Raw genomic sequence first — 18,311 nt, 5'->3', positions numbered from 1 at the left:
TGCGCAGTCATGTTGGAACAGGAAGGGGCCATCCCCAAACTGTTCCCACAAAGTTGGGAGCATGAAATTGTCCAAAATCTCTTGGTGTGCTGAAGCATTAAGAGTTCCTTTCACTGGAACTAAGGGGACGAGCCCAACTCCTGAAAAACAACCCCACACCATAATCCCCCCTCCACCACACTTTACACTTGGCACCATCGGATTGCCACACGTCTCCACTGCTCTAGAGTCCAGTGGCGGCGTGCTTTACACCACTGTATCCGACGCTTTGTATTGCACTTGGTGATGTAAGGCTTGGATGCAGCTGCTCAGCCATGGAAACCCATTCCATGAAGCTCTCTACACACTGTTCTTGAGCTAATCTGAAGGCCACATGAGGTTTGACGGTCTGTAGCGATTGACTCTGCAGAAAGTTGGCGACCTCTGCGCCTCAGCATCTGGACTTGTTGCACGCACATGCGGCATCCTATTCTGGTTCCACGCTGGAATTCACTGAGCTCCTGAGAGCGACCCATTCTTTCATTAATGTGTGTAGAAGCAGTCTGCATGCCTAGGTGCTTGGTTTTATACACCTGTGGCCATGGAAGTGATTGGAACACCTGAATTCAATGATTTGGATGGGTGAGTGAATACTTTTGGCAATATAATGTATTTAGTATGACGGCTGGGAATCCTCTCCAGAACGTAGTGCTCTGTACGAGATAGGGCTCTGTGTGGGAACCCAGCACTGAGTCAGATGATGTGTCAGAGAGGGCGTGTGGTGATCCGGCTCTACTTGGTCAGATCAGGGGTTGTGCAAGCGGTAGCTGATTCACGATCACAAATTCGAAATGACGAGATTAGAAATGTGTTTGTGTGTGCGTGTGGGTTACCTGTGTCGGAGTATGCTGAAGTTGTGCTTGAACTGTGGGCTAATTTGAGACAGCAGGTCAGTTAAACAATGACACGTCGAGGAAGACTGAGCTGGACGTGGGTCAAAAGCATTCACCGTCGACCTAAAATGATAGAAACAACCAGTGAGAAGAGGTACACTTGGTACTAAACAGTCACTCATCATTGGGTTTATCTTACTGAGATGACGCTAGACTAAATCTACCTGGTGCTGAGAACCTGCTGTGTTACCTGTTCACATAGAATCCCCAAGCAGAAGAAGTGATATCATAGTGTTTGCCCTCCAGTGTTTGTACACTCATGTAGAAGAAGTCACCCTGCAGTTTCCTGGAGCCGGGAGGAGGGTTCCAGCAGCTTAGTGATAGGTCCAAGAGGCAACCGGGAACCTGCAAGAAATGCTATTAATATCAGAACCATCTCTGCAGTAGGAATCACTCTATTCTTGAAATCAAACTTTACAGGCTTGTTGTTTAGTTATGGACAGTTGTGCATTTTCTTCTACCTCGGTGTGAGAGCTAATGGGCAGCAAGGTTGCCAAAGGGGCCCGTTCTGTGGCCCCAGGAAGGATGTAGTCAGGAGGTGAAGGAATTTCATTCGTCTGTTCAGGCTTACTGTGAGCTTTTTTGCCTTTTGAGGAGTGACTAGTAGAAGGTACCTCTGAAACACAAACACATCAGATACATACAATAATTAACTTAAAATCCCACGTACACCGATCAAGCATAACATTATGACCACCTTCTTAACTGACTGGTCTGCAGCTATGCAGTCCCATACACAACAAACTGTGATGCTCTGTGTATTCTGACACCTTTCTCTCAGAACCAGCATTAACTTCTTCAGCAATCTGAGCTACAGTAGCTCGTCTGTTGGATCGGACCACACGGTCCAGCCTTCGCTTCCCACGTGCATCAGTGAGCCTTGGCCGCCCATGACCCTGTCGCCGGTTTACCACTGTTCCTTCCTTGGACCTCTTTTGATAGATACTGACCACTGCAGACCGGGAACACCCCACAAGAGCTGCAGTTTTGGAGATGCTCTGACCCAGTCGTCTAGCCATCACAATCTGGCCCACATCAAACTCACTCAAATCCTCACACTTGTTCATTTTTCCTGCTTCTAACATCAACTTTAAGGATAAAATGTTCACTCGCTGCCTAATATATCCCCCCCACTAACAGGTGCCGTGATGAAGAGATAATCAGTGTTATTCACTTCACCTGTCAGTGGTCATAATGTTATGCCTAGTTGGTGTATAGCTTGATGGGAGAACAAATAAACAAATTAAAGTAAAATTAAAGTAAACACTTTCACAATTAGATCATGCACAATGCAATCATGATGCAGGCTGACACTCCACACAGAAAAAACCCAGACCGCCCCACCTGGGAATCAAACCCAGGACCTTCTTGCTGTGAGGCGACAGTGCTACCAACCGTGCCACCCTAGCCCAGTCCCAAGTAATCGGGACACTGGCCAGTCTCAAGTATTCGAGCGCTCATGTGCATGTAATGCGCTAAATGCGCCAAGTTAAGAAAAAGGAGTGATGCCAGGCTTCCTATTTCTTACAGGAAGCACGTGCCTGACATCAACGTCCCAGATTGAATCCCCACCACCTAACTTTGGTTATGCAGGTTCCGGAACTGACCTGTACAAAAGGCAAACAGACATTTTGTCTCCTACCGGGCGTGTGTGTGAGTGTGTTGAGAACACTGGGTGATCTGCCCTCCCTCAGGGCATCCTGTGGACTGGAAACGCTCAGCAGCTCCTGAACCCGGGCCAGGTGAGCTCGGGCAGACCGTGGAGAATAAGCCTCTGTAACAGACACACAACCGAACGTGAAGGTTCAGGTCAGGACACGCATGAAACGATAACGATCGGTGGTTGTTAAACGAATAAACGTGTGTGGCTATTGTAGGATTTCGCTTTTTATGACGATCCATGTGCAGCTTGAAGGGTCATAAAAGCTCGAAACTGGAAAAGTCTGCCTGTATTTACCCATCAAAATACAAAGACTATTATCTACAGATTTATAAAGTTAACATTATTTACTCATAACGCCAAAGGAAGAAAATACTCGGGGAGTTCAACAGATTGAGTTCAATTTTTACTTTGCTCCAACACATGGTATCATTTGGAATATGAAAGTATCCTAAAACCTTTTAAAAAATAATACTAAAAATATCACTACACAAGCATTTGGATGGCACAGTGGTACAGCCCACTTTGTAGTTTTACAATTACTGACTGTAGTCCATCTGTTTCTCTGCATGCTTTGTTAGCCCCCTTTCACCCTGTTCTTCAATGGTCAGGACTCTCCCAGGACCACCACAGAGCAGGTATTATAATATTTAGGTGGTGGATCATTCTCAGCACTGCAGTGACACTGACATGGTGGTGGTGTGTTAGTGTGTGTTGTGCTGGTATGAGTGGATCAGACACAGCAGCGCTGCTGGAGTTTTTAAATACCATGTCCACTCACTGTCCACTCTATTAGACACTCCTACCTAGTTGGTCCACCTTGTAGATATAAAGTCAGAGACGATCGCTCATCTATTGCTGCTGTTTGAGTTGGTCATCTTCTAGACCTTCATCAGTGGTCACAGGACGCTGCCCACAGGGCGCTGTTGGCTGGATATTTTTGGTTGGTGGACTATTCTCAGTCCAGCAGTGACAGTGAGGTGTTTAAAAACTCCATCAGCATTGCTTTGTCTTATCCACTCATACCTGCACAACACACACTAACACACCACCACCATGTCAGTGTCACTGCAGAGCTGAGAATGATCCACCACCTAAATAATACCTGCTCTGTAGGGCTTGAGAGTCGTGTGTACTTCGCTTTTTTGTTTATTATAATAAAGTTGGGGATAAAACGTTGACTCAGATAAGCAAACTATTGGTAGAAATCAACAATTGAAGAGATCTGGTCTGGTGTGACAAAGCCTGTGTAGAAATTTCACACACACTTATTACCTTCAGCTGCCTTTAACATCTAGCTGTCATTTATAAAAATAGACATTAATATGATATACACTACTACACAACACATACTGAATGCTGCTCATATTGCCTTTCTAACACGGACATCGAGGTTACGGATGATACAGAGAATTATTTACATCATTCAAATAAAGGCTGGTTATACCACTGACAGGGCAGTCTTCTACATACCTTCTATTAGTTTGAGGGTCACTCCTGATTTGAAGCCCTTAATACTCTGGAGCTCAGCAAACGGGTCTAGGGTCACACCAGACAGGGCAAGAGCAACCGATGTTCGAGGGGCCACCTCTTCTTTACCTAAAATGGTTAATATTGCATCCTGGGCCAGCCAGAACTTATTAACCTGTACAGACAATAAATTCAAAAGGATCAACGTGACGTCAGCACTGAGAACCGTCATGTACATGTTTCTGAAACAGGACTGCACCTTTTTAAATAAAATAAATGCTAAATATGTTACTTACTGCAAGTATTATACGTAAAAGAAGATGGATTGAGTGGATTCAGAGAGCATTCAGACCTCTTAACATTGTGCACACTATTTTGTGTCGTGGATTTCATTAACTTGGATGTGAACTGCCATTTTTATCAAAATAAAAATTCATCAAAATAAAAAATGAAAGTATTTACACCCTTTAATTAATAGTTTGTAGAAACTTCTTTGGCAGCAATTTAAACTTAAAGTTTCTTGGATATGTCTCTACAAGCTTTACACACCTAAATTTAGACGTTTTTCCCATTATTTATGGCAGTTTCTCTCAAGTTTGGTCAGGTATGACAGCAAACATCTGTGAACTGCCATCTTCCAGTCTATTCTCAGATGATCAATTGAGTTCTACAGTCTGGACTTTGGCTAGGCCACTCCAGGACATTCAGAGACTTGTACCGAAAATGGTCATTTGATCGCAGAGACCCACAGGCAGTTCCTTCATTTTTGTGCTGACAATGCTGCCAGGATAAACCTGACCTCAGTTTGGAGTGCCCGAATACTGTTTGAATAAGAGATTTTTAGTTTTTGGTTTTTAAAAACCTTTACAACCCCAATTCCAATGATATTGGGACGTTGTGTAAAACATAAATAAAAACAGAATACGATGATTTGCAAATCCTTTTCAACCCATATTCAATTTAATACACTACAAAGACAAGATATTTACTGTTCAAACGGATAAACTTTATTGTTTTTTGCAAATATTCACTCATTTTGAATTTGATGCCTGCAACACGTTCCAAAAAAGTTGGGACAGGGGCATGTTTACCACTGTGTTACATCACCTTTCCTTTTAACAACACTCAATAAGCGTTTGGGAACTGAGGACACTAATTGTTGAAGCTTTGTAGGTGGAATTTTTTCCCATTCTTGCTTGATGTACAACTTCAGTTGCTCAACAGTCCGGGGTCTCCGTTGTCGTATTTTGCGCTTCATAATGCGCCACACATTTTCAATGGGAGACAGGTCTGGACTGCAGGCAGGCCAGTCTAGTACCCGCACTCTTTTACTACAAAGCTACACTGTTGTAACACGTGCAGAAGGTGGCTTGGCATTGTCTTGCTGAAATAAGCAGGGACGTCCCTGAAAAAGACGTTGCTTGGATGGCAGCATATGTTGCTCCAAAACCTGTATGTACCTTTCAGCATTAATGGTGCCTTCACAGATGTGCAAGTTACCCATGCCATGGGCACTAACACCCCCCCCCATACCATCAGAGATGCTGGCCTTTGAACTTTGCGCTGATAACAATCCGGACAGTCCTTTTCCTCTTTGGCCCGGACACGACGTCCATGAATTCCAAAAACAATTTGAAATGTGGACTCGTCAGACCACAGGACGCTTTTCCACTTTGCGTCGGTCCATCTCAGATGAGCTCGGGCCCAGAGAAGCCGGCGGCGTTTCTGGGTGTTGTTGATATATGGCTTTCGCTTTGCATGGTAGAGTTTTAACTTGCACTTGTAGATGGAGCGACGAACTGTGTTCACTGACGATGGTTTTCTGAAGTGTTCCTGAGCCCATGTGGTAATATCCGTTACAGAATGATGTCGGTTTTTAACGCAGTGCCGCCTGAGGGATCGAAGGTCACGGGCATTCAATGTTGGTTTTCGGCCTTGCCGCTTACTTGCACAGATTTCTCCAGATTCTCTGAATCTTTTGATGATATGATGGACTGTAGATGATGAAATCCCTAAATTCCTTGCAATTGCACGTTGAGAAACGTTGTTCTTAAACTGTTGGACTATTTGCTCACGCAGTTGTTCACAAAGTGGTGAACCTCGCCCCATCCTTGCTTGTGAACGACTGAGCCTTTCGGGGATGATCCCTTTATACCCAATCATGACACTCACCTGTTTCCAATTAACCTGTTCACCTGTGGAATGTTCCAAACAGGTGTTTTTTGAGCATTCCTCAACTTTCCCAGTCTTTTGTTGCCCCTGTCCCAACTTTTTTGGAACGTGTTGCAGGCAATTCAAAATGAGTGAATATTTGCAAAAAAACAATAACGTTTATCCGTCTGAACATTAAATATCTTGTCTTTGTAGTGTATTAAATTGAATATGGGTTGAAAACGATTTGCAAATCATCGTATTCTGTTTTTATTTATGTTTTACACAACGTCCCAACTTCATTGGAATTGGGGTTGTATCATTATGGGTTATTCAGTGTAGAGTCGCAGGCACGAACCGAAGGTGAACGCGTTACAAACACATTAATGTTCCCTACATAGTGCACTAGATTGTGTATCAGATCGTGGATTTATGTTCCCTACATAGTGCACTAGATAGTGAATTAGACAATTGATTTATGTTCCCTACATAGTGCACTAGATTGTGTATCAGATCGTGGATTTATGTTCCCTACATAGTGCACTAGATAGTGAATTAGACAATTGATTTATGTTCCCTACATAGTGCACTAGATTGTGTATCAGATCGTGGATTTATGTTCCCTACATAGTGCACTAGATAGTGAATTAGACAATTGATTTATGTTCCCTACATAGTGCACTAGATTGTGTATCAGATCACGGATTTATGTTCCCTACATAGTGCACTAGATAGTCAATTAGACAATTGATTTATGTTCCCTACACAGTGCGCTAGATTGTATATCAGATAACGGATTTAAAACGCGATCGGGAAAAAGTCTGTGTCGCCTGCGAGCGCGTTTGTGTGCATGAAGCTTGTCGTTACTGGCAACACGTCAGCCGAGTAATACAGTTGTGGTGTGAAAAGGCCGTGCTGTTATCACCAATATCAGCACAGTTAGAACGCTTCTCAACCAATCAGATTGTAAGATCGGAACTAACTGTTGTATAAAACACAAATATATCACACAAAACGTTTTAATCCATTGTATATACACCGATCAGCCATAACATTAAAACCACCTCCTTGTTTCTACACTCACTGTCCATTTTATCAGCTCCACTTACCATATAGAAGCACTTTGTAGTTCTACAATTACTGACTGTAGTCCATCTGTTTCTCTACATGCTTTGTTAGCCCCCTTTCATGCTGTTCTTCAATGGTCAGGACTCTCACAGGACCACCACAGAGCAGGTATTATTTGGGTGGTGGATCATTCTCAGCACTGCAGTGACACTGACATGGTGGTGGTGTGTTAGTGTGTGTTGTGCTGGTATGAGTGGATCAGACACAGCAGCGCTGATGGGAGTTTTTAAACACCTCACTGTCACTGCTGGACTGAGAATAGTCCACCAACCAAAAATATCCAGCCAACAGCGCCCTGTGGGCAGCGTCCTGTGACCACTGATGAAGGTCTAGAAGATGACCAACTCAAACAGCAGCAATAGATGAGCGATCATCTCTGACTTTACATCTACAAGGTGGACCAACTAGGTAGGAGTGTCTAATAGAGTGGACAGTGAGTGGACACGGTATTTAAAAACTCCAGCAGCGCTGCTGTGTCTGATCCACTCATACCAGCACAACACACACGAAGAACAGGGTGAAAGCAGGTTAAAAAGTATGCAGAGAAACAGATGGACTACAGTCAGTAATTGTAGAACTACAAAGTGCTTCTTTATGGTAAGTGGAGCTGATAAAATGGACAGTGAGTGTAGAAACAAGGAGGTGGTTTTAATGTTATGGCTGTGTTTATCTGTTAATTTTGCCCACAAAAATGTTAGATAACAGAAGTAATCAATGGCCAGAAGGATTCACCATGATCCCTGCACATCTATTAATTTTATATCTTTCAACTAATCTGAATACAATACAATTTTACAATGTTGTTTTTCCCAATAAAATTTCCAAACATAATCGTTCTCTCGACTGTCACGTCTTACCTGTAACTCAAACATGTCCACCCCGGCTCCTTGAACTTTGACAGTATATGACACGTCCTCATCCTTCGCAATACCTTCAGGTCTTTTCACACTGGTTGAATGAGAGTTATCTGTATAGAAAACAAATAACAACACGTGAACAAACTCAGCCCTCATTTATCTTAAAGGGAATGTTCATATAGTCAAGTTTTGTGATGGGGACCAATTGTCTACCCCACTACATATATATTTTCAGCATTTAGCAGACGCCTTTATTAAAACTGAATTAAATTATGACTGGACACAGTTTAAGCAACTGAGGATTTAGGACCTTGTTCAGGGGCCCAACAGTGGTGGTGGTGAGGCTTGAACCGGCAACCTTATGATTACTAGTTCAGTATCTTAACCTCTGAGCTACCACTGCCACTACTCGTGTTAAGAAACATAATATTTTTATAATAGATATAGACATACATTTGACTTATGATAACTACTACAATGTCTAACCTAAATCATTTTTTATTCAGCAAAAGGAGTCCTGAAAAAGAAGTCCTCAAAGCAGTCTGGCTAAGAAATGTAAGGAACGTTAAAACATGTAGCTTCCATATTAATATTAATAAATTCCTGTATTTACAAACCAAAGTCCAAAAAAATGTAAGACAGAAAATATGGACACATAGCAGTGATTTTAAAATCCCTTTTTAATGAAGTTCTGTAATTATTTGGGAACTAAGGACACTAATTGTTATAAAAGTGGATTTTTTCCCGTTCTTGCTTTATATAAGTTTATATTTATAGTTTATAGGGATGTAACGATGCACCATAAGACATTTAAAAATCGATTCCCATGTGTAACGATTAAAATCGGTTTATATGTAAAATGAATCAATATTCACTTTAAACAGCGGAGGGCTCTGCCGCTATTCACCTCGCCTGGTTGACGTCACTACAGGGTTGACAGGTTTGGAATTTTCCAGCCAGATATATTTATACCAGGATACTTCCTTTATTTGTATTATTCAGTTATTTATATAATGTGGGATTTGGGGTTTTTTTACACAAAAAGGGAAATGTGCAGCATTGTTTTGCATAGTTTGTACCTACCTCAGAAATAAAAGGGCATTCATTATTTAGATAAATAAAAGATAAGCACAAATACAGTACTTTATTTCATTTTTTAAAGAGAAATAATAAAAGGAAACTTTGTCACAATTTGTCTTCAATTTCATTTTGTTTAAAAAAAAAAAAAAAAAAAAAAAAAAAAAAAAAAAAAAAAAAAAAAAACGGGAAAAAATCGTATCGTGAATCGCATCCCATCGTGGGTAGAGTGTATCGTTACATCCCTAATAGTTTAGTTAGTTAAGTTATATAAGTTTCAGCCGCTCAACAGTTCAGGGTTTCCAGTTTCACACCTCTGTGCCAAACCTCTTAAATGGAAAACAGGTCTAGAACAAAGCCATGATGTTCTAACACGTGCAGATTGTGGCTTGGATTCGTCTTACTGTTTTTCTTTGCACTTTACTAATGTTCCAACATTTTAAAATCAGATATGTTCAAAGTGACCACAAAATGTCACCCTTGTTAAAATGCAAAAAGGAAATTAAACCAAGATCGATCTATCACATTTTTTCACCCTTAATGTGACCAGTAATCTGCACACTTCAATTTAAAAACAAACTAATTTGTTTAGAGGGGAAAATACAAACTAAAATAATGTGGTTGCATAAGTGTTCACACCCTCTTAACTGGAAATGTGGCTGTGTTAGGAATGAACCAATCACATTTGCGCTCTTGTAAAATAGTAATCACACACCTGCCATTATTTAAAGTGAAAATATATCACAAATAAAGTTCAGCTTTTCTAGTAGGATTTTCCTGACATTTACTCGGTTTCATCTTACAACAAGTCACAGTCTGCAAAGAGTTTAGTATCAAAGGGATCTCACTGTTAAAAGACGTCAGTCAGGAAAAGGGTACAAAACATTTCACAGTGAAGATGCTCATCAACAAGTGAATAAACTGGACATCAAAGAACTGGACATCCAAAACTGATGAAAAGACGAAAAAAAAAAAAACTGGTCTGGGAAGCTGCCAAAAGACCAACAGCAACATTACAGGAGCTGCAGGAATTTCTGGCAAGTATTGGTTGTGTACTACATTAGAAGGGATGCATCAGGGCATCTGGCTAAAAGACCAGATGGCAGGACATTTACATTTTCAGCATTTAGCAGACGCTTTTATCCAAAGCGACTTACAGAATGAGCGGAACATGATGAGCAATTGAGGGTTAAGGGCCTTGCTCAGGGACCCAACAGTGGCAACTTGGTGGTGGCGGGGCTTGAACCGGCAACCTTCTGCTTACTAGTCCAGTACCTTAACCACTGAGCTATCACTGGCCCTAGGACGGAATCTTTTTCTTACGAAGACAAACATCTGGCTACATTTTGCAAAAACCTACACATATGTAGGAAAATGTGTTATGGTGTGATTAAACCAAGGTTAAACATTCTAGCTATAATTCCAAAAGGTACACTGCGCATCACCAACTAAACACCTCACCCACTATGAAGCATGGTGGTGGCAGCATTATGCTTTGGGGCTGTTTTCAGGGTGGAGGGAATTATAAACAGTTCCAAATATCAGTCCATTTAAGCACAAGACGTTTTAACACAACAACAACCCAAGGCATACCTCCACATCAACAAAAAAATGGCTTCACCAAAAGAAGATCAAAGTTTTGGATAGGCCCAGGCAAAGCCCAGATCTGAATCCAATTAGAAATCTGTGGAGTAAACTGGTTTCATTTAGCCAAATGGGAGGGCTCTAAGGTACAATCTGCCCTTCTAAGCTTTCACCACAGTATCTATATGGGCTTTAGATCCGACTTTTGTTTTAAGAGGTTGAGAGGACGAATTTTGAGGTATTTTTTAGTAAGGCAAGGCAAAACAGCAGCAAACCTCTAACCTCAAATCTCCAAACGTTCCTATGTGGAATGCTGTGTTAGCTTTATGTCAGATGTAAGAAGACCCATGTCTTTTATAAAGTTCTGTTTTTTATTAATAATTCTTAAGAATATTATCCCAACCAGGTTGAGTGTGATATTTGGCAAATGTGATATGAGCGCTTATGTTCCTATTGGTTAGCACTGGGTTTCAACTTGCAAGTCAGTTGCAGGGCAGTTGTAGCCTAGCGGTTAAGGTACTGGACTAGTAATCGAAAGGCCGCTGGGTTAAGCCCCACCTCTGCCAGGTTGCCACTGTTGGGCCCTTGAGCAAGGCCCTTAACCCTCTATTGCTTAGACATTATACTGTCTCAGTACTGTAAGTCGCTTTGGATAAAAGAATCTGCTAAATGCCGAAAATGTAAATGTAACTTCTTTGACGGTGGAATCCTTATCTACTGCCCTTATCTGTGGCAACCAAGGCCAGCAGTTCAGTAGCAATTCCTCTAGTAAGAATTGTAATCCTCTAGTAAAACATGTGATTACTTGTTTTAGTGGGTATGGCTGGGGGTTTCCAAGCTGAAACTGGTCCAGCGCTGGATATAACTTCAAGGACTTTCCTTAAAGGTACAGTGTTTTACCAACACAGAAATTCACTTAAATGCTCTGCCAAAAATCTATCACTTCATACATGCTATAGCTTTACATAACTGATGCACTGAACTTAAACTCCCTGAGGAAGCTTTCATTTATGACACACTAGACAACTGGAAACACTTTATTTTTTATTTTATTTATTTATAAATATTTATATTATCTGAACTTTTCCACATTTTGTAGAGCTACAAACTTCATGGGGAATTTTTCACATTATTTCCACATATTTATACGATATGTCAAACCCAGCTATATAAGTATAATTAAGGTTGCATCTTGATTTAAGATGAACGTCCAAGTCTCAAGTCCGAAACTTGGTGTGGTGATGGACTTTTGGTTTTACCAGACCAAAGAATCATATCTCCACATTTGCTTTAAGCAGGATTTTATATGGCATTTGTTAAATAATAGCTTTCTTCTAGACACTCTCTTTCTTCTAGACCCATCATGTCCTGATTTGTGAAGTGTTTTGGCTACGAGTGTCCTGTAAACAACTGGGCTGTGAATCTCTTCGACTCCTTTAGAATTTCCTCCTGGTTTCTTTTCTGACTAATCGCCTCCTTTCCTGTTCATTGAGTCCCAGAAACATCCTCCTCTAGACAATGTGGTGCTTTCTGTGAGGAGTTTGCATGTTCTCCCCGTGTCTGTGTGGGTTTCCTCCGGGAGCTCCGGTTTCCTCCCACAGTCCAATGACGTGCAAGTGAGGTGAATTATTAAAAAATAATTAAAAAATGCCAATAAACTAACTCTTATCCAGGTGAGATCACCATGGCCCTTGTTAGGATAAACCCTTTACGAAAAATTAGGGACTTCATTAACACAGAGGAAAATGCCTGAACAGAGGCAGATATTTCAGTGCAGCCTTAACACTCATTCGAAAAGCATTTTGGCCTAATGCCAGCTTAATTTTGGCAGGCACATCAGCAGAAATCACTACAGGCAGAAGTTTAAGTGTCAGTTAGTTTGAAGTTTAGTTTATGACAGAGTCAGGCAGTTGCCCTGAGAGCAAAATGCCCTTGATGAGAGTTAGCGTAGGCCTGTGGTGAATACGCTGGCATGGTTCCATGGGAGAATTCCTTCATTCTCACCCTACAGCAGATGTGTGCTGAAGGTAAGAGGGGAAAAGAAACAAGTAAAAGCAATTCGGTTGATCACGTAGGAATATTCCGGGGTTGAATGAGCTCCATGTTTGGAGAAGGAGGAGCAGCTCTTGGACCAATCAGATGAGAGGCAGAATGAGCAGTTCGTACTGTGTAGTAGTAGTGGAGCATTTTCAATATGCAACCATGGTTAAACAGCTAGCGAGTGCATTTCTACATGGTTTGCCTGGTACCTGACATGTGAACGCTTGGCATTAATGCAAAATGAAAGAAATAGTGAGAACTGAAAGAACAACTGCTGGAGCTCTGAAGAATATACTGGAGAGCAGAACTGTATATGTTATTTAAACGGAAAGAAGCATCTAATGAGTAGAGTCATTCAGCTTCGTACTGAGCAGGTAAAATATACAGCCCTGCTGAGTGATCACTTTTATCCATAAAGAGACGACTGGCTGCACGAACAACACACACGCTGTCTGTAATTCAGCCTGTTCTTTGTCTTTAAATGCCTGAAGCCTTTCAGGCTGGCATTGAAAATCTTACACCCAAATTGTCAGCTTGATCAGTTTGTGAGTGTGTTTTAAACACACAGATATCTAAACAAGTATCTAAACATTTACATAAATAAATGATCAGAGTGCAGAGATACGACAGGGTGCAGGATAAACAATACACTACTGGGGCACCACACGTGGCACAGTGGGTGTGGGAGGACCAGGGTTTGTTCCAGACGTCCCTGAACTGTCTGTTCATCCCAGCTACTCCCAAAAACTGAAAAAGTGATAACATTATTTAGCAAACGACTTACAACTGAGACCATATTCAGTGCAAGCAATCAGAGGTTATGGGCCTTGCTTAGGGGCCCAACGAGGGCAAACATCTAACAGTACCTTAACCATTCAGCTATCACTGCCCTACAAGTGAATAAATGCTGTTAATGCAAATCATCATTAACACTACAGTTGATACAATGCAAGCAACTAAGAATTAAGGGCCTTGCCCAGGGGCCAAACTGTGCTAACAAGGCAATGGTGGATCTTCTGATCACTAGTTCAGTACTTTAACCACTGAGCTATCACTGTCCTACAAGTGAATAGTGTTGATGATCATTTGTGTTAATGGTATTTACAGTTACAACTGATACAATGCAAACAACTGGATCACTTCTGATCACCAGCCCAGTACTTTAACCATTGTACATAGTTGTACCTAATAGTAATAAGTTCTTACAGGTAAGTAGTGTTTATGATCATTTGTATTAATGGTATTTACAGTTGCAACTGATACAATGCAAGCAACTGGGGGTTAAGGACCTTGCCCAGGGGCCCAACAGTGCCAACAAGGTAATGGTGGATCTTTTGATCACTAGTCCAGTACCTTAACCACTGAGCTATCACTGCCCTACAGGTAAGTAGTGTTAATGATGATTTGAATTGTTGGCATTTACAGTTGCAACTGATACAGAGCAAGCAACTGAGAATTAAGGGCCTTGCCAAGGGGCCCAACTGTGCGATGGTGGATCTTCTGATCACTAGTACAGTACTTTAACCATTGTACGTAGTTGTACCTAATGTTAATAAGTATTTACAGGTAAGTAGTATTAATGAGTATTTGCATAAGTGGTATTTACAGTTGCAACTAATACAATGCAAGCAACTGGGGGTTAAGGGCCTTGCCCAGGGGCCACGATGGCGAATCTTCTGATCATTAGTCCAGTACTTTAACCACTGAGCTATCACTGCTCTACAAGTACATGGTGTCATTATTGACAGTTACAATTACAACTGATACAATGCAAGCAACTGAGGGTTAAGGGCCTTGCCCAGGGGCCAAACTATGCTTACATAGCGATGGTGGATCTTCTGATCACTAGTCCAGTACCTTAACCATTGTACGTAGTTGTACCTAATGTTAAGAAGTACTTACAGGTAAGCAGTGTTTATGATGGTTTGCATTAATGGTATGTACAGTTGCAACTGATACAATGCAAACAACTGAGGGTTTAGGGGCCTTGCCCAGGGGCCAAACAGTGCCAACAAAGCAATGGTGGATCTTTTGATCAATAGTCCAGTACCATAACCATTGTAAGTACTTGTACCCATTGTAAGTAAGTAGAGTTTATGATGGTTTGCATTAATGGTATGTACAGTTGCAACTGATACAATGCAAACAACTGAAGGTAAGGGCCTTGCCCAGGGGCCAAACTGTGCTAACAAGGTCATGGTGGATCTTTTGATCACTAGCCCAGTACTTTAACCATTGTACGTAGTTGTACCTAATGTTAATAAGTACTTACAGGTAGGTAGTGTTTATGATTGTTTGTATTAATAGTATTTACAGTTGCAACTGATACAATGCAAGCAACTGAGGGTTTAGGGGCCTTGCCCAGGGGCCAAACTGTGCTAACAAGGCCATGGTGAATCCTTTGATCACTAGTCCAGTACCATAACCATTGCAAGTAGTTGTACCCATTGTAAATAAGTACTTACAGGTAAGTAGTGTTTATGATGGTTTGCATTAATGGTATTTACAGTTGCAACTGATAGAATGCAAACAACTGAGGGTTTAAGGGCCTTGCCCAGGGGCCCAAACTGTGCTACCACGGCGATGGCAAATATTCTGATCACTAGCCCAGTACCTTAACCACTGCATACAAGTAAGTAGTGTTTATAATTTGCAACTGACACAATGCAAACAGGTAAAGGTTAAGGGCCTTGTCCATGAGCCAAACTGTCCAAACAAGGCGATGGTGGATCTTCTGATCACTAGTCCAGTACTTTAACCATTGTAAGTAGTTGTACCCATTGTAAATAAGTACTTGCAAGTACAGTTGCAACTGATACAATGCAAGCAAGCGAGGGTTAAGGGCCTTGCCCAGGGGCCAAACTGTACCAACAAGACGATGGTGGACCTTCTGATCACTAGTCCAGTACCTTAACCATTAAGCTATCTCTGCCCCTTCCGTGGGCTCCGTGTAAAAAGAAACCAACTTGTGCAAAAGCGCACAAATTCAACAGCGTGTTTTACAGGACGCAAAATAAAAGTCCAGACAGAACAATGCACGAAGTGGAAGGATTATAAGTCGTGTTAAAAAGCTAAACTATAATAAAAAGGAACAGGGAAGTAAACCTGTACCAGCAGGCGAATCTTACCCATCTTTCTGTGCTCTCCGTTTCCTCTCTTTGCGGCGTCTCGCATGTTCGCGTTGCGGAGATTTTTTGCGCTATTTGTCTGTTGCGTGTTTTGAAGAAGCGGATTTTCCTCTCACACTCGCGCTGCGTGGGCTGTCAGGTGTGAACGTGCTGAAACTTTTATCGATTTTCTCTTTCTCCTCTCAGCCACTCCCTCTTTACACTCGTGGGCATGATGCCAGCGTGTCCCCTCCCTCCTTCCCTCCCTCCGGACTCGCCTCAGTCAGGCATGTTCGACTGGGTGTGTCCGCCCGTTTCACCACATCAAGTCCCGCAAGTTACGTTACTGCAGGCATGTGCTCAGGCACCCACATGACCACATGGAGGGTGGTGTTATCACAGGACTTGTGGAGGACGAGGACGACCGAGTATAAGCTGGATTGACAGTTTCGATTTCTAGAATAAAGTCATGTACATCGACCAGCCATAACATTAAAACCACCTCCTTGTTTCTACACTCACTGTCCATTTTATCAGCTCCACTTACCATATAGAAGCACTTTGTAGTTCTACAATTACTGACTGTAGTCCATCTGTTTCTCTGCATGCTTTGTTAGCCCCCTTTCAATCTGTTCTTCAATGGTCAGGACCACCACAGAGCAGGTATTATTTAGACACTGACATGGTGGTGGTGTGTTAGTGTGTGTTGTGCTGGTATGAGTGGATCAGACACAGCAGCGCTGATGGAGTTGTTAAAAACATCCATCCAACAGCGCCCCGTGGGCAGCGTCCTGTGACCACTGATGAAGGTCTAGAAGATGACCAACTCAAACAGCAGCAATAGATGAGCGATCGTCTCTGACTTTACATCTACAAGGTGGACCAACTAGGTAGGATTGTATTTAAAAACTCCAGCAGCGCTGCTGTGTCTGATCCACTCATACCAGCACAACACACACTAACACACCACCACCATGTCAGTGTCACTGCAGTGCTGAGAATGATCCACCACCTAAATAATACCTGCTCTGTGGTGATCCTGTGGGGGTCCATTGCATAACAATGGAACTGGTGATCAGGTCCATATGAAATTCACAATGACCATTAATTACAATGGTCATGTGTGTCTTTCACACATGATTGGGGTAAAGCTCCAATTACGGCGTTGTAAGATGGTGAGAGATGTACTCTCAGGGCTACTCAAGAGGCCATCTATGTGAAGAGGGAACGACCATCTCTGAACCGGGGAGGGGGCCTGAGAGTACATCTCTCACCATCTTACAACGCCGTAATTGGAGCTTTATCCCAATCATGTGTCCTGGGTTTGATCCCCAGGTGGGGAGGTCCAGGTCCTTTCTGTGTGGAGTTTGCATGTTCTCCCCATGTCTGTGTGGGGTTTCCTCCCACAGTCCAAAGACATTAAATAATAATAAACAGAGCATTATGAGGTGATATTAAACTAATATCAGTGTTATTAGATGATTTTCGGATTCATCTCCCTCCTCTCCTAATAACCAGCCTAGTTTCTCCATGTTCTTCATGTGAACTCCATGAACTCCATGGAGAAGCTGCTGATTGTAGAGTATGAGTTTCTGAATGGTATTAGGACATGTTCTCACTTTCTCTCTCTCTTTCTCACACACACACACACACACACAAGCACACACTCTCTCTCTCTCTCTCTGCCTCAGGGCAAGGTGGGAACCTGGGCGTTAACGAGCGTTAATCAGCAGTTCTTTGGTTCGTAGTATGCACATACAAATGAATACATTAATTCCCATACAATTCCACACATCCAGTACCACCTTAACACTACAGTAACCCAGCGAGGGAATCTTAAGAATGTTTGTAGTATAGTAGGAATAAATGCCTCAGTCAACACATCTAACCAGCTCTTCAGAGCTCTTCAGTTAACAATGACTTCTTTTTCACCCCAGGGAACATTTGTACTACAGTAAACACCCCTGACAGGCCTCAGGTTTCACCACAAACAGCAGCACTCAACAGCAGGATTAGCCGATTAAAGTGGCTTTCAGCACATCTCTGCTGCTTTGGCTGGGATGTCTGGTGAGAAAATGGAACAGGACAGCAGCGTAGAACAGTTGGTAGAATGTTTTAACACAGCAACACTGACCCAAGGTTCGATCCTCGATTTTGGTCAATGTGGTCAGAGTTTCATCCATGTGAATGTCCTCTGGGTACTTTGTTTTCCTTTTACCTTCCAAAAAAATGCAAATGATGGATGAGCTGTTCCAAATTTGTATCTAGGTGTGAGTAATTGAATGTGGAAACTGAAGCAAATCCT

At 42.1% G+C, this 18,311-nt stretch overlaps 1 protein-coding gene across 1 annotated transcript in view; it reads right to left on the bottom strand.

The window, feature by feature from the left end:
- Positions 1–16,168, bottom strand: part of si:ch211-166a6.5 (clustered mitochondria protein homolog) — a 29,701-nt gene extending 13,533 nt beyond the window's left edge. The window contains exons 1-7 of the mRNA XM_062998294.1: positions 16,028–16,168; positions 8,199–8,308; positions 4,066–4,237; positions 2,575–2,706; positions 1,394–1,548; positions 1,123–1,277; positions 873–995 (exon numbers count right to left, since the gene is read on the bottom strand). Coding sequence (XP_062854364.1) covers positions 873–995; positions 1,123–1,277; positions 1,394–1,548; positions 2,575–2,706; positions 4,066–4,237; positions 8,199–8,308; positions 16,028–16,073 — 893 coding nt within the window. The 5' untranslated portion in view covers positions 16,074–16,168. The remainder of the gene's footprint in view (positions 1–872; positions 996–1,122; positions 1,278–1,393; positions 1,549–2,574; positions 2,707–4,065; positions 4,238–8,198; positions 8,309–16,027) is intronic.
- Between the last annotated feature and the right edge of the window lie 2,143 nt (positions 16,169–18,311).

This window comes from Trichomycterus rosablanca, chromosome 7 (genome assembly GCF_030014385.1).
Source record: "Trichomycterus rosablanca isolate fTriRos1 chromosome 7, fTriRos1.hap1, whole genome shotgun sequence".
NCBI lineage: Eukaryota > Metazoa > Chordata > Actinopteri > Siluriformes > Trichomycteridae > Trichomycterus > Trichomycterus rosablanca.
This window is presented reverse-complemented; position numbering and strand designations above follow the sequence as displayed.